Source organism: Trichomycterus rosablanca, chromosome 22 (genome assembly GCF_030014385.1).
Source record: "Trichomycterus rosablanca isolate fTriRos1 chromosome 22, fTriRos1.hap1, whole genome shotgun sequence".
Taxonomy (NCBI): Eukaryota; Metazoa; Chordata; class Actinopteri; order Siluriformes; family Trichomycteridae; genus Trichomycterus; species Trichomycterus rosablanca.
This window is the reverse complement of record NC_086009.1, coordinates 19,474,983-19,500,749: the sequence shown is the minus strand read 5'-3', so window position 1 is coordinate 19,500,749 and position 25,767 is coordinate 19,474,983. Positions and strand designations below refer to the sequence as shown.

The 25,767-nt window shown below is 42.4% G+C and overlaps 1 protein-coding gene across 1 annotated transcript in view; it reads left to right on the top strand.

Annotated features, from left to right (window-relative positions):
• The window catches only part of grin2aa (glutamate receptor, ionotropic, N-methyl D-aspartate 2A, a), a 128,234-nt gene that overhangs the window by 65,718 nt on the left and 36,749 nt on the right, over window positions 1–25,767 (top strand). The window contains exons 3-4 of the mRNA XM_063018393.1: window positions 7,887–8,485; window positions 15,568–15,682. Of these exons, the coding sequence (XP_062874463.1) occupies window positions 7,887–8,485; window positions 15,568–15,682 (714 nt within the window). The remainder of the gene's footprint in view (window positions 1–7,886; window positions 8,486–15,567; window positions 15,683–25,767) is intronic.

The following is a 25,767-nucleotide window of genomic DNA, read 5'->3' as shown; positions in this document are numbered from 1 at the left end:
TTGGACTTGTGGGAGGAAACCCACACAGACACAAGGAGAACATGCAAACTCCACCCACCTAGGAGTCGAACCCAGAACCTTCTTGCTGTGTGGCGACAGTGCTACCCACAGTACAATAGGATATAAAAAATAGTAAACATATTAAACACGCTGCTGGTTTTTGAAGGCTCAGACCTGTTTTGCAAGGACACATTAAGGTCAAGGTTCCAGTCTGACAGCATCTAAAGAGAGCTAGATGATTACGAGGTGGGAGGAACATCTCACACAGGAGAAACGACAGAAAATGAAAAGTGAAACCTTCATGGAAACATGGAGCGAGATATGAGCTCTTTGTTCTGTGTGCTGCAGGAGAAACTTGTTTCTGTCACTTCCGGCCCTGTGGGGTTTCTGTTTCATGTTTAAAAGCCCCGACAACAACACGGCGGTCCTGTGAGGAAAACACAGCACGGATTAACACATCCAGCCTGTCTGCAAGCTTTTCTTTGGTTCTGGTTTGTATCAGGGATCCGTTTGGCTCAGATTTAACCATCAAAACCTAGAAATGCATGAGTGACCCTTAAGTGATAATATAATTCTTTAATGCATGCGTGCCATTGTGTTTGAATGTCAGATTGTGGCCAAATTACATGGAGATGGTTACTAGGTGGTTGCTAGGTTGTTGCTTTAGTATTAGGAGTGCTTGCCAAGATGTTGCCAAAAGGTTTGATGTTGCAAGGTGTTTACTGTAGTCTCTCAAGTGTTTGCTAGAATGTTGCTGCATAAGAGCTCTTATCTTTGTGGTTATAATGCTGCAGGTGGTTTGTAGGGTGTTGCTACATAAGGAGTTTTACCTTTGTGGTTATAATGCTGCAGGTGGTTTGTAGGGTGTTGCTACATAAGGAGTTTTACCTTTGTGGTTATAATGCTGCAGGTGGTTTGTGGGGTGTTGCTACCTAAAGGGTTTTAGCTTTGTGGTTATAATGCTGCAGGTGGTTTGTAGGGTGTTGCTATATAAGGGGTTTTACCTTTGTGGTTATAATGCTGCAGGTGGTTTGTAGGGTGTTGCTAGGCAGTTGCTTCAGTGTTGCTACTTAGTAACAAAAACACACTGAATAAAAAATAAGTGACATTTTAACAAAGACTGTAAGCCTCTGTAGTGCTTTTGTTCATTACACACACTCGTCCAGGCTTAAAATCCATCCATTGTTCTCTATTGATCCCCAATTCCAGTTTCTGGACTCCACTGCTACATCAGCACTTATGAAAGTTGATCTGCTTTTCTTTTTTAGCCATGTAGCACTTTTCCACTCTGGGATGTAGGAATCCTCTAATATAAGCCAGTAGCCACAAGGGCTGTGCATCTAATGAGTCCATAATTTTAGAAGCGGTCCCCAGGCTCATGTGGATAATTAATTACAAATGAACGTTTTTGCTCTGCTCACGAGTTAGCAAAGGATGTCCCATTAAGCCAGGCTGTGCTTGTAAAAGTGTAAAATCTTAATGTGTCTTCATTTTCATTATTAACTTATCTTGTATTGTATTGTCTTTTTACTTTGTTTCCTTCATCAGAATGTGCACAGATCTTCCACTATAATGCATCGACTTTTTTACTGTCTCTAAAAAGCCTCTGATTTTTTCTTTAGCATTAAGGCTCGTTAAGTGTTGTAAAATCTTCAGCCTCCAGCTATCAAAGCAAGTCTGAACATTTTGAAAATTTTGGCCCTAATTACAGTTTTTAAGTAGTTAGTAGTTAGTTAGTAGTTTTTAAGACCAAACAACGTAATAATCTTCGTTTTTTCGTGTCAGGCGGTCACTCTGGTATCGGAGATGGTTGCTAGGTTGTTGCTCTGTGGTTGCTCTAGTATTAGGAGTGTTTGCAAGGATGTTGCTAAGAGTTTTTAAGGGTGTTGCTAGGCAGTTGCTTCAGTGTTGCTAGCTACATGTTATGGTATTTTAGGTAGTTGAGAGGGTCTTGCAGGGTGTCACTATGGATATGTTGAAAAACAAGATAAAATGAGGAAGAAGGTTCAGATAACAATAATGCTGATGCTGCAATACAGAGGAGTCTGAACGTTACACGAGGTGTGAATCTCTAAACGTTAATGACCTCACGGGGGCCGATACGTCGAGCAGAACGTGCTGAACATCCTCTTTACAGAATCTAATCACCATAAGAAATGAAGCTTCTGATGAGATGTTCCTGTTGATGTGCAATTACTGACCCAAGCCTTGAGCGTCGTTCCCTCAGAGACTCCGGAGTCAAGTGACTTTATTACAGCTCATTTCTCTCTCTCAGCCAGCTTATTAAATATTGAGGGAAATCTGTCCTTGAAGGATTCAAAATGGCTTTCACATCCGTGTTATGACACGCAGAGTGACAGACCCATTTGTCGTGAATTCATCGGGTATGATATCCCGTCCTTACCGAGGCTCCACGCCGACTCGAAGACCTGACACGCATCCGCTTGGTCAGTAATGAAGAAATGTAGGGCATCACGGGCTGGACCGGTGACTGACAGCGTTAGCACCGCGATCCGTCTGAAGATACGTTTTATTCACTGAGGTACACGAGAGGTGCGTTTATTTTACCACCATTATAGATTTGTTTACAGCCAGAATGGAAGCGGTTTGATTGTAAAACAGCTCATTTTTAGCACTTTCATTGGTTGCAACCTAAATCACATTGCTTGTTTTTTTATTGGGACAGATTTATCCCACGTAAACCTTTAACAATTACTAAATACCAGCCGCAAAAAAACTGTTAGCCAGCCGATGGAAGCCTCGTCATGACATCTCAAGACGGTAGTGGATTCTGTATGCACTGGATATTATTTCTTTGGAACTATCAGTTGCTCATATACATGGAGCTCAGTCAGGAACTATCGATGCTTGGAAGACGGCGCTCCTTACTAGGCTCACGCTAGAGCTGTTATTTCTTTGCCATATAGTATTTTGTATTTTGTGCCTCTCTTGTATTTTCATGAAGCTAGTGTTCTTATGTACACGCTCTGCTATGTACTGTCTGGGGGGGGTGAGGGTTGTTCTATGTTCGTATGTGTTCATGCTAACGTATGAAAACCAGAGATGAGGACTCGAGTCTGAGTCGCACGTAAATTGCACACACAGCGACTTCAGACTCGACTCGTGACTCGCATTGTGGAAAACAAAAGTCAGCAACATTAGTTATGTGTGACAATTATATATATATATTTAACATAATCTGGAAGAACAGAATCTAAGGTAAGCAGTATTATGGATTTTTTGCTGTGTTTGGGATTTTGGTCGCTGTGCAGTAACCGGTACCTAGGAAAGTATCTGACAAGAATCTGTTGTTGTTTTTATCTGAACTTACAGATTACAGACTTGACTCGGACTCTAGCCTAAAGACTCGTGACTCGACTCAGTATTTTGTCACTTGTGAACATCTCTGATGACAACATATAACTTTTAAAAAACAATAAAACAGTTGTTCACAAAAAAACAATCACAAAATACCCTTCAACACAAAACCACATGCTAATTAATCCCTGACTGGACGTCCTTTTTTTTAACAAGCTACTATTTGGATCTTATTTGTTTTACTTGTCACCTAAATTATGGTTTTAAATTGAATTCATAAGCCGGTCATGATCTTTTGTATTATATTTATTTATGCATTTTCTCCCGCATTCTCCCCACTCCAGCTGACAGGTAGCAGAGCCGAGATTCGAACCGGAGTGTTTAGAATCTCAGGGCGGGTGTGCTAGCGGATTATCCTGCCCCTAACGCTTTAATTTTTGTTCTTAATATAAGTTTGGCTGCAGATGTTGGGTTCAGGAACATCTGAACACCTCGCTTTCGAACACCTCGTACTTAAAAGATGCTCAGGTGGCGCAGCAGTCTGTCACGCTAGCCCATCACCACATCTGAGATCTGGGTTCGAATCTCAGCAGTGTTATCTCCGGTCAGGGTGTCTGGGGGAGGAAGGGAGGAATTAAAAATTGAATTGTAATGGATTGGTGCCCTGTCCAGAGTTTTGTGCCTTGCACATCAGCAGGATGTCACAGCAGTTTATAACAAGTGCCTCTCGCTGAAGACTCGCGCCTCTGGTAATGCTAATTGACTTGAAGTGTAGCGCTAGCATCCTGGAATGTTTTGTACACCAGATAAGTGGATTATCTGCTTCATCCGATTACCACAAAACCACATGCTAAATTAGTGCCAACTGCACGTTTTTCTGCCAGTCTACATGTTCGGGTCCTGTCATCTTTACTGTTTTTTTTTTTCTCTGTTGAAACTTGTGGCGGGATAATTAAATCTCAGATCTCATCCTGTGTTATCAGTCGGACCGATAAGGGAGGTTTACAGAACACGTGGGGCTGCTGCCGGAGTAAAAGGCGTCGCGGCAGAAGTAATGAGGAGGGATAAAACATAGGGGTCAGTAAATGGAGGAGAAATGAGAAGCGGCTGAAGGTGTACAGCAGGTTTGTTCTTCTTATCACTCCTGTCAGAGGAGCAGATGATTAGTGCACCATGAGCAGAGCTGGGATCGGGGGACAGACTGTAACGTCATGCTTTAGAGCGATCAGAAAGCCAATCATCAGGATAGCTAACTATTCTAATAACCTGTCAGATACAGTTAGTATAATGACTGATTGTATGTGATGGACAGGACCACAGCACCTTTATACAGGTAGTTGCTCGTTACACAAGATTCATCAGTTCAAGTTTAATGTCAAACACAGTCATGGACAATTTTGTATCTCCAGTTCACCTCACTTGTACGTCTTTGGACTGTTGGAGGAAACCACCACGCTTAACGTAATTAAGGTTAAAATGAATCCAAATCGGCGTGTGTAGCTCGTGTTTTCATTTCAGACTGACACGCCACATCACGTTCATTACACGAAGTCGATCCTCGGCCGTTTCATTTTCTGTTTTGGTCGTGGACGCTTAATAAAATATCGGCGCCGCGTTAGAGACGCTGATTGAATGTTCTGCACTGCGGGTCTTGTTTTGCCAACCGGTGATTCGGCAACGCGGGCGCAGAGTGCATAATAAATGATGTTTTCTGTTTATCCTAATCGAACCGGCGCTGTTTGGAAGAAATGGGTCAGAGGTTTTATTGAGGTGCAGCAGGAGGTGGAAACACTGGGTACAGGGTGCCAGTGCACTCTGCCATCTGGTAAAAACGTGCATGATGTTTATTAAAAATGACAAACTATATAAGCTAAAGTTAAGTTTTAATCCCACGCAGTACAATGTTCTGTTCTACAGAAATAATAGATCATGCAAAGGCAGCGTCCCCACAACGTCTGTTATTCCCTAACAGGACAGTATGCAGCGTGTTACCATGTTTAATATGTTTTTTTTTTATTATATTTATCTTTTTTTTTGGCATTTTCTCCCCCTTTCTCTCGATTTTTTTAGCACATCCAATGTTTACCCAATTGTGTTATGTTTCCTCTCTACTGGTGCTGACCCCCGCCCCGATTGAGGGGAGAGAACTGACACACGTCCCCTCCGAACACGTGTGCAGTAGCCGACTGCATCTTTTTACCTGCACGAGGCGAGTTCATATGCAGATCAGCTTTGTGTACGGAGAGCCACATCCTGATCAACGTATTATCCCTCGACTCTGTGCAGATGCCCTGAATCAGCCAGCAGAGGTTGTAATTGCACCAGTCATGGGAGAGAGATCCCATCCGGCTTAGTCCCGCCCAAATCTGAACAACAGGCGAATCGTTGTTCATGTGGCTGCTCAGCCTTAGCCGGTAGGCAGAGCTGAGATTCGATACGATGTATTCGAGATCCCAGCTCTGATTTCAGCGTGTGTTTTTACCGCTGCGCCACCTGAGCGGCCCAGATTTATTCAGTCTTGAGTTGATACTAAAGCTAAATAGGTTCAGGATGGAAATGAGACCAAGATCAGAGTACAATGGACGTGAGGGCTTGATCTCTGCTGCACCTCAAAATGAGACAAATTCCCATTCCATCATCAAACCATCAGACTAAATCAGATTATTCACTGGAACATTATCAGATACGTTTGTTAACGTAGCAGCTTCCTCTCTCCTTCAGCGTCCCCATTGCATCATATCACTTACAAACCCAATCTTACACAGAATCTGTTTACTGCCGCTCAGAAAATCCACTTCAAACATCCCAGCGTCCTCGTCCAGACAGTTTCGGCTCAGATGGGATTTTTATTAGACAGCGAGAACTTCACAGAGTAACAAAAAAAGCTTCAGTGAAGAATCGCTTCCATTTTTATCCTGTGAACTTTAATTAAAAATGTCATTAAGGTTAAATAAACGTGTCGTGACTTTCACAGTTTATTCAGAGATTCGATTTATTAGATCCATCGATAAAACCTCTTAAATAAATAAAAGTACATGTACAAGATTCAAATGTGAAAAGTCACCTGTAAATGTGTATTTAAATAGCAAAGCAATTTTAATTGGGGAGACAAAAGCAGATTGCAAGGCGACTTTAGAACATTTTAATATTATACTATTTATTGATGCATTTTCTCCCAATTCACTGTAGTCAATTTGTCTTCCGCTGCTGGGGATCCCTGATTGAAGTCGAGGATGGTATATTGCCACTCACGCCTCCTCCGACAGCCCTTAGAGGAACCCTTTTCTCACCTATGCACTCTGCACAGGCGCCTCTCTATCTGCCAATTATGCCCGCTAGATGGCAGCCGACCGGTGGCAACGCCGCATTTCGAACCGAGGAGTTCAGAATCTCGGCGCTGGTGTGCTAGTGGAATATCCCCCAATATTGTACTATTTTTTTATTGGTAGGGACAAAATTGGGCTTCTCACAAAGTCACAGTAACAGCTAATGAATGTTAAACTCAGACATGGGTCACTTGATATACACATCACACATTTATGGAAAACAGACGTCTCAGGAAGCAGCGACTGGATAAAATGAAACACTGGAGCCAAAAAAAACATGTTTCCAAACCTTGTGGGGAATTGAGACAAATTTGTACTTTTTTAAAATAAATGATGCATTTCAAACACAATACTGGGCTGCACGATGGGCTACGACTGTAGGGTTGCAGGATTTGAATACTCAGTAATGTTATTGATCAGACAGGCATCTATATAGATCGTGTACATGATCGGCTATGTCTGGGGGGTTATTTGGGGGAAAATAGACCCACCAAGACCCTGGCCAGAATAATGCTGTGGTTAAATAAAAGCTGGGCTCTCGAATACATCATATTGAATCTCAGCTCTGCCATCCGTCTGGGCTGGGCGGCCACATGAACAACGAATGGCTGTTGTTCAGGGTGGGATGAGATGAGCCAAACCAGGGTTCCTCATAACTGGTGCAATTACGACCTCTGCTGGCTGATTGATGGCGTCTGCACAGAGTCAAGGAAAAATGCTGATCAGGGTGTGGCTCTTCGTGCATAAGGCCGATCAACATATAAACTCACCTTGTGTAGGTGAGAAGATGCAGTCGGTACTGCACACGTGTCGGAGGGGCCGTGTGTCAGTTGCGAAGCTCCTCAGTCAGCCGTGGAGGGATGTATCGATAGAGGTGACTGGATACGACTAGATTAGGGGGGAAATGGGAGAAAAAAAGAATGAATAAATAAATACATACATTAAAATACATTAATAATACTAATACTACTACTAATAATATAGACACTTATAGTCCAAATTTAGCTCCATCTGATTTCCACCTTTTTGGACACTCAAAGAGGCTTTAAGGGGAAGAAGATTTTCATGTGATGATGATGTGAAAGCAGCGGCGCATCAGTGGCTATGAGCTCAACCAAAAACGTTTTTTACTGCATTTGTACGACGCTGGAAAATGTGATGTAATTAAACATCAGAGTGATTTTATTTCTTATTATTAGTGTCTCTAACAGATTGTTTTTTTAATTATTTATTTCATTACAGGATGTGAAGTCGACGTTCTTCCAGTTTGGCGCGTCCATCCAGCAGGAGGCGCTGCTGATGCTAAACATCATGGAGGAGTACGACTGGCACGTCTTCTCCATCGTGACCAGCAAGTTCCCCGGCTACCAGGACTTCATCTCCGTCCTCAAGACCACGGTGGATAACAGTTTTGTGGGCTGGGACCTGCAGCACACCATCACGCTGGACGCGGTGGACGGTGCGGACGGGGCGCGGGCGCAGCTTCAGCTGAAAAAGGTCCAATCGCCCGTCATCGTTCTGTACTGCTCCAAAAACGAAGCGACGTACATCCTGGAGGAGGCGCGGTCGCTAGGCCTGACCGGATTCGGCTACATCTGGATCGTGCCCAGTTTAACCACGGGTAACCCGGAGGTGACGCCCGACGAGTTCCCGTCGGGTATGATCTCCGTCTCCTACGACGACTGGGACTATCCTCTGGAAGCCAGAGTTCGAGACGGGCTGGGCATCATCACCACGGCGGCGGCCGCCATGCTGAAGGAGTTTGGCGATATTCCCGAGGCGAAGACCAGCTGCTACGGGCAGATGGAGAAGACCAAGCTGCCGCCCAGCGCACTTCACAAGTGAGTTCATTCACTAACAGTATACAGTCTAAGCAATTGAGGGTTAAGGGCCTTTCTCAAGGGCCCAACAATGGCAACCTGGCAGTAGTGGGGCTTGAACCAGCGACCTTTCGATTACTAGTCCAGTACCAGTCCAGAAATGAGGAAACTCAGAGGCTTTCTGTAGAAAAAAGAAGCTTTTAATAAATAAATAAATACATTAATTATAATAGTCAGGGTCACGGTGGGTGCAATTCACTGGACGAAAGGTAGGAAACACCCTGGACAGGTCGCCAGTCCATCACAGGGCAAACACACACACACACGCACACACACACACATCCACACTCACATACACACACACACTCTCACGTACACACATTCACATTCACACACACACTCATGTACACACACACACACACTCATGTACACACTCACTCAGATGCACACACACATACACTCAGGTGCACACACTCACACACACTCACATTCACACACGCACACTCATGTACACACTCACTCAGATGCACACACTCACATACACTCACGTACACACACACACATACACACACACACTCACATACATACAAACACACACACACACACACACACACACTCACGTACACACACACACACTCACATACAAACACACACTCACGTTCACACACACACACACACACACTCATGTACACACACACACACACACACACACACATCCACACTCACATACACACACACACACTCTCACGTACACACACACACATTCACATTCACACACACACTCATGTACACACACACACACACTCATGTACACACTCACTCAGATGCACACACACATACACTCACATTCACACACACGTACACACACACACACACACACACACTGACACACTCACATACAAACACAAACACACACACACACCTACACAGACAAATACACACACACACTCACACATGTACACACACTCACGTTCACACACACACACACACAAAGCTAACCTGACTGCATGTCTTTGGACTCTGGGAAACCCATGCAGACACAGGGAGAACATGCAAACTTCACACAGAAAGGTCCCGGAACTCTCCACCAGGAAATCGAACCCAGGACCTTCCAGCTGTGAGGCAACAGTGCTACCCACCGAGCCACCGTGCCGCCCATAATTACTTAGAATGTTAGAATAATCAGTATTATTGTAATACCTGCAGCTAAAATAATGATGCGCTGGTTCTTAAACACATCCACAGATTCTGATTCAGAGGTGGAGGGTGAGAGGACGCTGCTGATTCTGGGATTTGGAAAGAATAAAGTCAGATTTCTTAGTGCCTGTGAAGGGGAAATAAATGATATATAAGACTTGAGGGTAGCAGAGGGTGGTACACAGTTCACAGAGATGGACTGAATGAGCAGCAGGGAGTCTTGGCTTCTGCATTGTGGGTAAAAAACCATGCCAGGTAGTTCTGCTCATCTTTGCTCTTTCCTGCTCTCAGGTACAACCGTTCTTGCCCACTCAATGCCAGCCCTCAGTCCCTTTACCCTCTCCACTCTGCCAGTACAGGCGTAGTAAATGAGAGACAGAGGGCCGGGCTGTGGCGAACTGCCCCATTTACGGTGGAGTGAAGCTGCAGGAGGTGCCTGCAAGCGCAGGTGCTCAGCTCACATTCATCCAGACGAGACCAGCACAGATGGTCCGAGTGCCGGCCAGAGAAAAGCTCGAGTGGAGCCAAATCAGTGGAGGATTCATGTTCTGAGTGGAGCTACATCACACACACGGCCATGAAGAGCAAAGAGTAAAATCAGGAGATTTATTCCCCAAAATAATGCCATAAAAATATATATATTATAATAATGAAAATAATAATAATAACATTAATAATAATAATAGTAATAATAATAATCATAATAAATATAGCAATAATAATAATAATAATAATAATAGTAAGAATAATAATAACTATAAATATAGCAATAATAATCATATTAATTATAGTAATAATAATAATAATAATAAATATAAAAATAATAAAAGCAATAATAATAATAATAGCAGTAATAATAATAACAAAAATAATAACAATCAAAATAATAAAATTATTTTTAATAAAAATATTTTTAATATTATTTTTAATTAAAATAATAATAATAATAATATAAATAATAATAATAATAATAATAATAAACAATAATAATAGTAATAATAAACAACAACAATAATAGTAATAATAATAATAATAATACAAAAAAAATAACAATAATGACAATAATAATAACAGTAATTATAATAACAAAAATAATAACAGTAATAATAAAAATAATAAGAACGATACAAATAATAATAATAATAAATATAGTAATAGTAATAATAATGATGATATAGTAATAATACTAATAATAATATAATAATAATAATCATCATAATGATGATAATAATAATAATAATAATAATAATAATAACAATAATAATAATAATATGTTATGGTTCTTTTTGTTAACATCATTAACATACAGTACTTTACTTGAGCTTAGAGTATGAAGAATGATCATCCTTCTAAAATGAGAGACTGTAGGTCCACGGGAATGTAAAGCCTGTCTGACTGTGGACAGTGATACCTGTGGTCCGGAAGCATATTACATTTAATATGTTATAATCATAATAATATATAATTCAGACCTGTATTTTTTTCATTTCTGGTTCTTGAATGACATCGGACCACTCGGACACTCAGACCTCGGTAATAAAAGGCCACTGTTCCATGTACTGTGCACTTATCTGAAGTACAAAGTGACCTCCTCTCAGACAGCCAGTTGTGTCTGTCAAGCGCCTGGTCAGGCTTGTCAAGCATCATTAATGACCGTAATTTTGTGCCCCCCTCAAGCCCTGTAAGAGGGAGGAAATGCTATCATTGAAGAGACCACTCCCATCAGGATGGAAACGTTAGATTATCAGTCAGAATAACTTTGTATTGACTTGCAGTAAACCCAAACCACTCACCACTGATGGATCAAGCATTCAGGCTTCTACCACTGATCAAAACAGTGAAGAATAGCTTAATTATGAATTAGGTTTGGTCCTGGGCTCTGTTTACTTTCTGTGTGGAGTTTTACGTCTGTCAGATCTCTAGAAAACAAACAAACAAACAACAAAACAAACCATTACAGTCTAATTTACATTTGTGATAGTTTTGTTAAATCCTTAGTGATTTAAAATGAATTACATCTAATCCAAACAGAGCAGAATGGAATTAAGGATGCTCTTTTGTCTTTTGTTTTGCATTTCAAATAACAATCATGCAGATTTGCTTCTAAGGGAAAAATACAGTGTGAATGTTTCTTCTGAAATATTTACTCTGGCATGTTTTGTTGTGCTTGTGGAAACAGCGGCGCAGCTCTGAGAAAATATCCGTGACAAGTCACAGGCTGCATTTCATCTTCTTGTTAAAATGGAGACGTGAGAAGTCTGGGTGAAATATGTGCTCTCCTCTAGCCAGATTCTCCTCCGTGACAGATTTATGGCTTTCATCTCGACTTGGGTGGGGAGCGGACTCGGGAGAAAACGGAGCCTTTATACATCAGTGACGGAGGCTAAAATGACCCGCCGCTGGTCTTCAGGCCCTGGGCTGCGGGTTCAGTGGAATCTTTGCTTTCATACGATTTGATTAGAAGGTTCCAGAAGGTTGTGTTTCTAAAGCAGGTCTGTGTCACCTGAAAGTCTGACGTCTACGGTCAGTTTGCTATCCTTCTCCTAGGAAAAACATCTTAGATGACCTGTGCGGTACAAGTCGTCATAGCGACTGAACTTTAGCCTTCTGTGAGTCCAGGAAATGTAGTTATCGGGAGGTCGGGAATGTCATCACCAGAGATGACGTGTATATCTGAGACCTTAGCTGACCAGACCCAACCTGTTCTGGTCCACACACATCTCTACTCTGGAATAAAACAGCCAAGAAATGCACCCTGGTTCAGTCGTGGTCAGTCCGAGGCTCGCGTGCCCCCTCCGACGTGCATGCGTCTAACTTACAGAGAGTCACGTACTGCCGTCCACGATCAGCTGTCCCCGTACAGGCACCCCAACCGGACAGCAAAGGCCGTAACTGACCACTGTCGAGGAACCCTGTTTTAGAATCCCTAACCGAGCATCTCTCCCTCAGAAATGGTCAGATGTGTCCTCTGAGTGCCTCGTCAGGCCGCTATCACTCAAAACTGAGAGCTCAGGCTTAGATTGCAACCAAAATTATTTGGACACCTGAGCATGAGCTTGTTGGACAGAGTGACCTCTATCTCAGGGACCAAACAACGCATCAAAACGAAACACAACACGATCTTAATTAATAAAAACGGTGGCGATCTGGTCCTACTGTAGTTTATAAGATGTAATGTAAAACCTCCACATGGGGGCGTTCGTGTACAAGTTCATTTTGTCTTTGTGCCTGTTAAAATGTGTTGATTCTTTTTCTCTGCGACTCATTTTGTTTTTGGCTTGCGACCCACCCAACGGCGCTATAACAACAGCCACTCTTCTGAGAGGGCTTCTCACAAGACTTTGAAGTATGTCTGTGGGAATTTTTACCCATTTAGCGTTTGTATTGTTGGCCAACAACAAAAAGCTTAAACTGATGTTCCAGTTCATTCCAAAGAATTTTCCTGAAACTTGTAGGTATTCGCTGTAACAGTAAACTGCAGAACACTCACTCACTCACTTTCTTAACCGCTTATCCAATCAGGTCATGGGGGAGGGGTGCTGAAGCCTATCTCAGCTTTTCAATGGGCGCAAGGCACACAGTAACACCCTGGATGGGGCGCCAGTCCATTGCAGGGCAGACACACACACTCACCTACAGGGCAATTCAGTGTCTCCAGTTAACCTGACTGCATGTTTTTGGACTGTGGGAGGAAACCCACGCAGACACGGCGCGAACATGCAAACTCCACACAGAAAGGACCCGGACCGCCCCGCCTGGAGATCGAACCCAGGACCTTCTTGCTGTGAGGCGACAGTGCTACCCACCGACTACAGAACAGTAAACAGAAATATAAAGTGGTTTTAATTTATAAGGACGCCTCTCATCTCTCATCAGCTGTGCTGTTTTTATCTTTCTGGATGAACATCTCTAATTGACCGTGGCACGAAGTCCGTGCCACCTCGCTTGAGCTTAAATTGAGACATCGTGTCGAAAGGCGCCGGTGGTGCAGTAAACGGCGGTGAGCCGCTGATCCAGGTCTCCAGTGTGAGGAGACAATGGACCACAGCTGGGTGTGAAAGCGGGTCTGACGAAATATCGGCAGGCCCACTGAGACTGGAAACGCGTCCCATGAAGGAAGAAAGTAGGAATTATCGATTGCGCTCTCTCCCGCTGTTTGATGTAATTGGATTCAGCGATATATCCAGAGCGATCGGAGCTTCGCGGCGGGTCGAGCGCTCACCTCGCCGGGCCTCCGATCAATTCAGCGGGACAGAACTATTCAGGAAGTCAGACCTCAGTCGTAAATTGTGAAGAATCGCAAACTGAGCTACAGGATCGTGCCTGGCTAGGTTTGCATAAAGGCTGAATATATTAAATGACCATTTTTAGACAAAAAATTTAAGAAAAGTGTAAAAATTAGTGAGAAAGTAACTTAATAGAGATGTTTGCTTGTTTGTTTATTATAATTTTAACGTCATGTTTTACTCTTTGGTTACATTTATGACAGAAGCGGTAGTTACTCATTACACAAGATTCATCAGTTCACAAGTGTAATATCAAACACAGTCATGGACAATTTAGTCTCCAGTTCACCTCACTTGCACGTCTTTGGACTGTGGGAGGAAACCCACACAGACATGGGGAGAACATGCCAACTGCACACAGAAAGGACCAGACCGTTTCACCTGGGAACCGAACCCAGGACCTTCTTGCTGTGAGTCTATATTAATGCGTTTGTTTGTCATATAAAATAAAGCAAACCATTAAAAAAAAACATCTTCACACTTAAGAACTGGTTAGTTGTAGTTTAGCAGGTAGGGTACTGGATTGAAATCAAAAGGTTGCTGGTTCAAGCCCCACCATTGCCAGGTTGCCAATTTTGGGCCCTTGAGCAAGGCCCTTAACCCTCAATTGCTTAGACTGTATACTGTCACAGTGCTGTAAGTCGCTTTGGATAAAAGTGTCTGCTAAATGCTGTAAATGTAAAAAGTCTTAGGTCAAGCTAAGCCTAAAGAAGCGTTGAGCTTGATTTTAAGGCAGTTGTAGCCTTACCAAGCTCCAACACTGCCAGATTGCTGCTGTTGGGCCCTTGAGCAAGGCCCTTAACCCTCAATTGCTCAGATTGTACAGAGTACTGTAAGTCGCTCTGGATAAAGGCGTCTGCTAAATGCTGTAAATGTAAATGTAAATAAAAGCTTTTGCCTTTAATGTAAAGAACTTTATTATTACATTATTATTATTTTGAATATTTCTGCATCCAGTCTGACAAAATCATGTCAGTGATTAATGCAGCTTTTATGTGATACTAATAATAAGCAGGTAGATTTTTCATCTGTGCTTAATGTGATGTCTGATTCATGTCAGTCGCCGGTTATCGAGCGGATCATTAATCCTTCCCTTCGTCTTCCGGCGTGCACGAGCTCCGACCGACCTTCATACATTATCCTCATCCTCTACATATAGAATTAATATCAGCCGGACTGATAACGGATGGGGCGGCACGGTGGCTCGGTGGGTAGCACTGTCGCTTCACAGCAAGAAGGTCCTGGGTTTGATCCCCAGGCGGGGCGGTCCGGGTCCTTTCTGTGCGGAGTTCTGTGCATGTTCTCCTCGTGTCTGTGTGGGTTTCCTCCTACAGTCCAAAAACATGCAGCCAGGTTAACTGGAGACACTGAATTGCCCTGTAGGTGAATAGGTGTGTGTGTGTGTGTCTGCCCTGCGATGGACTGGCACCCCGTCCAGGGTGTTACTGTGTGCCTTGCGCCCATTGAAAAGCTGGGATAGGCTCTAGCACCCCCCGTGACCCTAACTGTATAAGCGGTTAAGACAGTGAGTGAGAGTGAGTGATAATGGATGGTGTTTGGAGATAAAAGATGGATTTATTTCTGCTCCTCACCGCTTCTGGACGTGATGTGTGTTTGTAGGTACATGATGAACGTGACGTGGGACGGCAGGGACCTGTCCTTCACCGAGGACGGCTACCAGGAGAATCCCAAACTGGTCGTGATTGTCCTGAACAAGGAGCGGGAATGGGAGAAGGTAACGTTTCACTTTAATGTGTCCTGCAGGTGAAACGTCATTAATTACCGTCCACACGTCTGTAGTGAGCACAGATTTAAATGGACGAAGTGAAAGTGTGTCAGTGTGTTAATGGCTCCAGCGTTTTAGTGATTCAGTGAAGCTGAGCAGTAATTACAGCTGCAGGTTCGACTGTACAGTCACTCAGGTTCTCCTCTGTATTATCACCTCAGCTTTTGTTTACTTTTTATTTAATAGTGTGGACAAAACTTTAGCAGGTCGGTGTGTTCTCTGCTAACCTGCTACTAAAAAATCAATAGCATATAAATACACAGAATGATCAAGTCCAGGGGAAACAATAGCTCGTACATTATAAACACAGGTAAAATAGAACATTTAAAAGCATATTAATCAAACATAGCTTTGCTACTTGGCTAGGTTATCTTTTGATAGGTTACTTGGCTATGTTATCGTTTGATAGCTTACTTGGCTAGGTTATCTTTTGATAGGTTACTTGGCTATGTTATCGTTTGATAGCTTACTTGGCTAGGTTATCTTTTGATAGGTTACTTGGCTATGTTATCGTTTGATAGCTTACTTGGCTAGGTTATCTTTTGATAGGTTACTTGGCTATGTTATCGTTTGATAGGTTACTTGGCTAGGTTATCGTTTGATAGGTTACTTGGCTACGTAATCTTTTGATAGGTTACTTGGCTAGGTTATCTTTTACTAAGTTACTTAGCTAGGTTATCTTTTGATTTTTTAGAAGTTTCTTCACTATGTTAGCTTTTGCCTTTTTTAAACAGCATGGCAAATTTAGTTTTTGCTGCTAGGCTAGGTTAGCTTTTGTTAGGTATCTGTCTAGGTTAGCCTTAGCTTTTTTTTAGAAGCTTTTGCTCTTTTCGATGTTACTTGGTTAGGTTAGCTTTTGCTCCTTTTAAATGTTACTTGGCTAGGTTAGCTTTTGCTAAGTTTCTTGGCTATATTAGCTTTTGCTCCTTTTAAACGTTATTTTGCTAGGTTAGCTTTAGCTTTTTTAGAATGTACTTGCCTATATTAGCTTTTGCTCCTTTTAAACGTTACTTACCTAGGTTAGCTTTTGCTAAAGTACTAGGCTAGGTTAGTTTTTGCTCTTTTAGAAGTTACTAGGCTAGGTTAGCTTTAGCCTTTTTAGAATTTACTGGACTAAATTTTTTAGAAGTTACTTGAATAGCTTTTGCTTTTTTACCTCTTTTTCAAACAGCATGGCAGACTTAGCTTTGCAACTAGGCTAGGTTAGCTTTTGCTAAGTTACTTGGCTGGATTAGCTTTTACTTTTGAACCAACCTAATCATTCTGTATGTTGCCAGCAGTAAACACACAAGGTTCAAACTAAAAGGGGTCAAAAGCAACAGTTAGGACTGTTAATGTAAATGAACAACACTGACCTCATACTGTAGCTACAGTAAACAGCCATAATGGATAATATGTGATGAAGAAAGCACACAGGAACCTGAGCATCACATTCACCTACTGACTGCATTGTTGGATTGTAATGACGGTGACGATTATGAACAGAACAGACAGAACCAGAGCTTTGCAAATCACTGAACAACCCTGGATCTGTGTACTCGGTGTGTGGAGCTCTGTGTGCACGGTAGCAAAGCAAAACAACACAAAAAGGCATTTTACTGTCTCTCTCTCACACACACACCCAAACAATAGCTTATGGTTGGCAGTGTGTGTATTGGTGTGTGTGTGTGTGTGTGTGTGTGTAATGGTCCATTCCCAGCTCAGTAAGACCCACGGTGCCTGAGGAAGAAAAGCTCAGTGACAGATGCAGCTTTTCTGAATATAATACGTGTAATGCAGCTTGGCACGGTGCCACTCTGATAATAATCTGACAGACCCGGTTCATCAGGTCAGGAAAAAAAATATCAGCACATTTTGAAGAGGACCGTTTGTTTACAACTCCCCTTATGTTACACAGTAGATCAACACTGAGGGAGGATTGATCTGTTGTTCAGAGACAGTTAGTGGTTGACCCCGACCTGAGGTCTATTTATAATAAAACCGCGGTAAGTTCATGTGTTACCTTTAATGTTAACATCCTGGATTTAATCCTTCACTCTTACAGTCCCTATTCAGTAATTTACATCATCTCAGTATCGAATATTATAAGTTTGTTTGTGAGTTTGATAAAGTTTATTTTTATTAAACTACAGATGTTCATGTTGCTTGATCTGCACTACCAGAGGACGATCTGAGAATAGCCGTTTATCATCACACCTAACTAGGGCTGGCTCGATACCATTTTTTCATATCCGATACAGATAACGATACTGCAAACTGAGCATCAGCCGATACCGATACCAATCCGATACGTCATTTCTCCTCTCAAACAACCAAGCAGTAATAATACACATCTCAATGCACCATGGTTAAACTAGCTATCTAAATAACAATGCTCAGTCTGTGAAACTAATATTCTAAAGGAATAAATACAGAAGCTACAACATCACACTTATACAAAACTGCTGTTTTAATTTTCACTTTTACACACAGAACATTTAGCAGCATTTTTGGTTTCACTTATGTTCGAGCTGTCGTTTACGTGACACATCTCGCTTCACGGCGTGTCGTCCAAAGTGTCTACAATTGGAAGATGTGGATGTCAAGCAAACACGATGGACCAATTAGAATTGACGCAGAGTTTAGAAGTTCTGTCACGTTTTTAGATGATTAAACCCTGCTGATAAACCCCTGGATTTTGAAGAGGACGTCTGTGGTTAAACGGGAAACGGTGTCGTTTGTTTTATTTCATAACACTAATGGATTTATCGTTGAGGATGTGAGAGATCTCCAAGCCGGTACGAGACAGGTTTTCTTTATCTCAGGTGAGCGATTTATCATTTATAAAGTGATTTTTATTGTGTTTAAACAGTGTGTTTAGATGTGGCAGTAGTAGATGATTGTTCAAAATGCTAATAGTTGAAGTAGATCAGTGTGTTTTCATTTCTGAATGGCTGTTGCGGATGAGTTGTAGATCAGTGGCACATGTTAATGTCATCAAGATGCACCTTGTTACGGCAGTTGCCGAGTGAGTGGCAATAAACGGCGTTCTGTTGGAACGGATCTTCATGTGTTATTTGCTTTACACACAAACAATGGACTTATTTACATTAAGTGTTATTTACATTAAGTGTTATTTACATTAAGTGTTATTTACATTAAGCAACAGTATCGAATCAGATTACAAATTTTTTCCTTCCAATATCCGATCCAGTGATTTGGGCCAATATCAGACCGATACAGAGTATCGGATCGGTGCCAGCCCTACACCTAATGTTCTAGAGAGGGCGCTTGAACCTGGACTTAATCGAAACCAGGATCTGTTCTTCAAATTCTCATTATTGACCAGAGTGCAGCAAACCCCCTGACCGGCACCCACGGGCTTCTGGACCAAGACAAATATTTTCGGAGAATCTTCAGCCTCATGGAGGACTAAGCCCGGGATGATGAGGAGATATGAGAGTGAGAGGTGTGACGGCTGGGTAAATAGAGCGGGACGTGGTCTCTTTTCATCTGTCCCTCTTAGTCTGTGTCACTGGGGACACGTAGAGACTAAGACAAACAGACAGACGGACACACACACACACACACACACACACACACACACAGCAGTAAAGATGGTGGAATACCCTGCAGACTGGCCAGTCGCTTGTTGTCAGTGTGAAACGGATTGCTCCGGCGTCTTGCTGTGTAGATGGCAGCCGCTCAAACCCATGTGTCTGTGCCACCTGCACAAGTGCCACATCTCTGCCATCCGAATGCCCACCCATGGGCACGAGGAAACATTTTGAAGCAGCTTTTTAGAGAGCACTGTTTTTCCTAAAGACTCCACTTATGTTACACAGTAGATCAACACTGAGGGAGGATTGATTTATTGTTCTGTGACATTTAGTGGTTAACCCACAATGGCTCACAGCAGGAAGGCCTTAGGTTCGATTCCCAAGTGCAGAGGTCTGGGTCCTTTCTGTTTGGACTTGCATGTTCTCCCTGTGTCTGTGTGGGTTTCCTCCGCGAGCTCCGGTTTCCTCCCACAGTCCAAAGACGGGTGGTGTGGTGACTCGGTGGATAGCACTGTCTCCTCACAGCAAGAAGGTCCTGTGTTCGATTACCAAGTGAAGAGGTCTGGGTCCTTTCTGTGCGGAGTTTGCATGTTCTCCCTGTGTCTGTGTGGGTTTCCTCTGGGAGCTCCGGTTTCCTCCTACAGTCCTCTGTGTGGAGTTTGCATGTTCTCCCCGTGTCTGTGTTTCTCCCACAGTCCAAAGATGCTAATAACCTAAACTAAACACTAAGCTAAACAAGGACTAGACAGAGCTAAACAAAGTGAAACAGGACTAGACAGAGCTAAACAGACAGACAGACAGACAGACAGACCAAAATCACTGGCTAAAGTAAATTCAAGCAAAGACAAATCAACAGAACAAAGTCACATCAAATAGTCTCCAATGAGCTGCCTCCTTATATGTCTTGACCTTAAACAAGGCACAGCTGTAGATGATGGAGACCAATCACAGTGAAGGGGGCGTGGCAGGAGACTGAGAGTGCTCCCAGAGAGAGGGGCGTGGCACATAGTAGCACAGAGAGGTTGGATTCTTGATAATAATCCTAACAGAGCAAGTTGCCGTGCCGCTTGTTTAAAGACTTGTTGCTCTTTTTATACTAAATTCAGAGCAGCGGAACATTTCTAATAAAAATATACCTACAAATAATCACAAATTCTGTGTATTATTGTGCACCGTTCAATATGTTCATTTTGACAATAGGCCAGAAGAGAGGAATGAAGGAATCTGAACAGTCTTGAGGAGACGGAAGAATCCGAGCCAAGTTCCACTCCGGAGGAACGGAGGAGGCGGCAGTAAGAACGCCGCAGAGGCGATGATATATAGCGCAATATGTTCTGTTTTCATATATAGTTTCCTGGAACTGCAAACCATTCAGGACCTCAAAGCGAGGTGTAAATTATATAATGTGCTTGTTAAGCTCTGGTCGAGTTTGGTGGATCATGTACGTCTTTAGTGGAACTTCAGCTTGAACTTTTTGTTTAGTTTGTTTGTTTATTAGGATTTTAACGTCATGTTTTACACTTTGGTTACATTCATGACAGGAACGGTAGTTACTGGTTACACAAGATTCATCAGTTCACAAGTTTATATCAAACACAGTCATGGACAATTCTGTATTTCCAGTTAACATGACTGCATGTTTTTGGACTGTGGGAGGAAACTGGAGCACCCGGAGTAAACCTTGCTTGCCTGGCAGGGAATCAAACCAAGAACCTTCTTGCTGGGATGTGACAGTGCTACCCAGTGTGCCAAGGACCTTTACAGGACACACATTGTAGTAGCTCAATTAACCTGACTGCACGTCATTAGACTGTGGGAGGAAACTGGAGCACCCAAAGGAAACCCACATAGAACATGCAAACTCCACATAGAAAGGACCATGGCTGTCTGGCTGGGGAATCAAACTGAGGACCTTCTTGTTGTGACGTGACAGTGCTATCCACTGTGCCAAGGAAACATCCCGGACAGGTCGCCAGTCCATCACAGGGCACCCACACTTATACTTAGGCCAATTTAAGTAGCTCAATTAAGCTGACTGCATGTCTTTGGACTTGTGGGAGGAAACCGGAGCTCCCGGAGGAAACCCACACAAACATGGGGAGAACATGCAAACTCCACATAGAACGAACCTTGGTTGCCTGGACAGGTCACCGTCGTTTTAGATAAAAAGCAGCTAGACTTTTGTGTAATAATTCTTTCAGACTTTTCTTTACCCCCCCTGAGCACCAGGCGCGTCAGATTACACCCCGGTCCTATTGTGTTCATATCTGAATGTATTCTGTGATGTTTAATTGAAGGCCGCTGTAGCATGAAGCCGATTCTCTCGGGACGGCTGACATGTAAAGCTTGATTGACGTTCCCTGCCGTGTAATTATTGTTGAAAGCGCGAGGGCTCAACCTCACCAAACGAGGTAGAAAACGAGGTCTGCCCACTGCAGGTGTGAATGTGTGCTGAATGTGTGCTGATTATGCGATTCAGACCCAGCGGTCTGTCTTTATGTGATAAGACTGATTGAAAACACGGCCGTCGGAGGTCCCGGCGTGGCCCAGACGCCTAATAAGGTCATTTTTTGTATTTCTTAAACAAGACGTCTGCATATGTGAGGGAGCGGGAGCCAGCTGTCTGTGGCACATCTGTTTTTGTGAGGAATGGTTGGTAATAAACTGGGTTTTTTATTGAAATGTGAAATGTATTTACGCCTGAAGGGAGCGATCGGTCGCGGAGGATGTTCAGCATCGGCAGCAGCACGGAACAGAAGATCTGATCTCACCGTAATGAATCCAGAACACGAGTAATGTGAATAAATTAAGATTCAGAAAGCATTTTATTAAAACGGGAGCTAATTTAGATGATTTAATTAGCTGAGAATTAGGTAGACATGAAGCATTCATTTAGAAAATTCAGGATTTTGGATCTTTGTTTACTGAAGTGGAAATTTGTCCTTGACTTCTTACTTTAAATAAACAACATTTATTATATAAAAACATTTAAAACATACAGAGACGAATGGAAACATGATGCAATTAACATAGAAATCATAGAAATCAATAGTTTATAAAATAAAGACAAAAGGAGCTTTAAATTATGACTAGAGAATAAAGAGGATGAGAGTTACACTATAGGGAAGGCCCAATAGGACAGCTGTAGCCTAGAGGTTAAGACAAAAATAACAAAAAATTATTTACACTCTTTAAAATAAAAACAAACAAAAATCACAGAAAATATTTACTCTTAAAAATAAAAGTGGAAAAAGAAATGACAAAAAATAATTACACTTTTAAAAAATTAAAATAAAAGCAGACAAAAATCACAAAATATATTTACACCAAAAAATCACATAAATTATTTACCCTAAAAATAAAAGCAGAAAAAAATCACAGAAATTTTTACTCTTAAAAAATAAAAATAAAAGCAGATAAAAATCACAGAAAGTTTTTTTACACTCTTTAAAATAAAATAAAAGCAGACAAAAATCACCAAAAATTGTATTAAAAAATAAAAATAAAAGCAGAAAAAAAAATCACAAAAAAATATTTACACTCTTTAAAATAAAAAAATTAAAGCAGACACTTTATCCAAAGCGATTTACAGTGTACAATCTAAGCAATGAGGGCCCAACAGTGGCAATCTGGCAGTGGTGGGGTTTGAACCAACCTTCTGATTACTAGTCCAGTACTTCAACCACTAAGCTACAACTGCCCATATTTATAAGCTCCACAGATAAAATCAAAGCTAAATAAAAGAACTCACACACAACGCTGATACATTACAGCCAATGTCTTTTATTTCCTGTTGCTCAGGGCATCTTGGCGAATCTTGAGTAATGTAGGTCAGTTCCCCCGCGGGAACATCTCAGAAAGGGTCAGACCCGTTCATCCACCACGTTCTGAGAGCCCTCTTAATATTCCTCCTATATCCAAGCATCGCTGATAGCTTCTGAAACAATTGTCAGACGCAGTAATGGAACGTCGGCCTTCTCGATCCGATCCCTCCATCTCGCTGACCTTGCTGGGACCTGGGCTGAATTGGTCTGACTGCTACGTCGCGGAGTACGCGAGCAGGAAATAAGCTGCTTTGTCACTGGCGTTATTCCTCTTCCTTGTGCCACGGTGTGTGTGGTGCTCAATAAAAGGCAGAACGTACCGCTGTCACCTTGGAAAACGCTGCTCATTTTTTACACCGGCGTTCCTCTTCAATTTCGGGCGAGAATGCGAGCGATCCGAACCCCCCTGTGCTTCTTCGTTTCGTTGTTCCTTCATATTTCTTAGTCTGGATATGATGAAATGTTGTGCTAGCACTCGAGCATCTTCAGACCAATGATACTTATTGAGAGGGGAGCAGTAGGGGAGTTCAGGCTTTGATTTCAGAAACATGAAGAAAATAGTTTAAGTTCAAGAGGGCGGCACTGTGGCTCGGTGGGTAGCACTGTCACCTCAAGGCAAGGTCCTGAATTTGATTCCCAGGTGGAGCGGTCAGGGTCCTTTCTGTGAGGAGTTTCCATGTTCTTCCCATGTCTGTGTGGGTTTCCTCCGGGAACTTCGGTATCCTCCCACAGTCCAAAGACGTGCATGTGAGGTGAACTGGAGATGTATGTCTGTGGGAATTTGTGCTCATTCAGTCAAAAGATGACAGCAGTTGTATGGCTGTGCACTGATGTTGGTCAAGAAAGCCTCAATTAATGTTCTGGTTCATTCCAAAGCTGTTCAGTGGGGCTGAAGTCAGGGCTCCTGAGTCTTTATAGAGCTTGGAGCCTGTCCCAGCTTTTCAATGGGCGCAAGGCACACAGTAACACCCTGGATGGGACGCCAGTCCATCGCAGGGCACACACACACACACACATTCACCTATAGGGCAATTCAGTGTCTCCAATTAACCTGACTGCATGTTTTTGGACTGTGGGAGGAAACCGGAGCTCCCGGAGGAAACCCACACAGACACGGGGAGAACATGCAAACTCAGCACAGAAAGGACCCGGACTGCCCCGCCTGGGGATCGAACCCAGGACCTTCTTGCTGTGAGGCGACAGTGCTACCCACTAAGCCACCGTGCCGCCCTAGGGGAGAACAGCTACAACTAAATAAAAATTCTAACTATTAATTTTAAATGAAATATAACTTGGCACATGAAGTGCATTTAAACTTAGATGACTGTGGAAGACTTTCGCTTATAAATAAGTAAAATATTATCTTCTGTTTATACTGTATACTGTAGATTTAGTCTGTCAGTCGTCACATTATTAATATTTAAGGAACAAAGAGGTTAAAGATGCAAGGATGTAAATAAATAAATAAAGTGCCACCAAATAAGACAGACTCAGAATGCGGAACAGACTCAAACTAACAAACTTTCAGAATGAAACTAAGTTGGTAAATAAATAAATAAATAAATTCGCATTTGTCCGTTTAGCAGCTTTATTCATTATTCTGCATCATACACAGACCTGAACACACACCGGTACCGTTAATGGATCAGCTCAATATCAGAATAATAGCTGCTCCAGCACGGCCGGGTCAGTATTGATTAATGTGGCTCTCAGTTTAATAAGGAAAACCTGAATAATGGATTCATTCTTCTGGGTGCAGATCAATACTGGCTCCACATACCTCAGTGAGTCCAGGAAAAAAGAGCTACAACTCATTTTCTTGTCCTACAGATGTTCACTTCTGCTTCAGAGGGCTCAGTTGTGTGTATGCTGTGTTATCTGTCCTGTTATTGTTGCTCCCATGTTCCTCCACTCGTGCTAAGCAGGATCAGTTGACATCAGTTTTGGATCTAGATGTCAGGACTGTGTGATTTTGGGGGAGGGTTTATTATTTGGGCACAAACAGCCGGAGCTTCAGTCACAGAGTGTCAGACAGGGTGAGTACATGTGTGGAGTAGATCAGGGTAATGAGACAGGTCTCAGTGTTTGACGTCTACTGTGAGAGAACTTTCCAGGTAGGTGGTTCTGTTACACTGGCATGGCTTTGGTCCACTAGAGTCTTCTAATGACTAGTACACACTACATGATTTGTGCCCTGATTTTTGCTTGCCAACGGGTGCCGCTAGATGTGCCAGCTCTGGGGCAAATCAGCGTTTGTTTGGGGCACAAACATTGGCTCTTGATTGTTATGTGTAAACTGTTAACGACTCGATCCAAGCAGCTCGCCAATCACACACAAAAATATCGAGCATGTTAAATGTTAAATATCTGGACCTGTCAGCGACTTAGAATCATCTAGTGTGAAAGGCGTTGTGATCAGGTTGTGACTGGCAGTGAGTGTGGAAGTGACAGCCAATAAGAACACAAGATAAGGATAATACAAGATGAGGGTAAACCTGGGGGTAAAGTGTAAATGTGTGGAACAGGGGCCTAATATAGTTTCTATCAGAATACATCAGCACACACACAAGCTTTACAGTATCTGTGACCTATCATTCACGTCAAACCATCATTTTGCTGCATTGCGAAAAATATGTATTTATTTATTTATTTTTTTACTATTTTATTTATG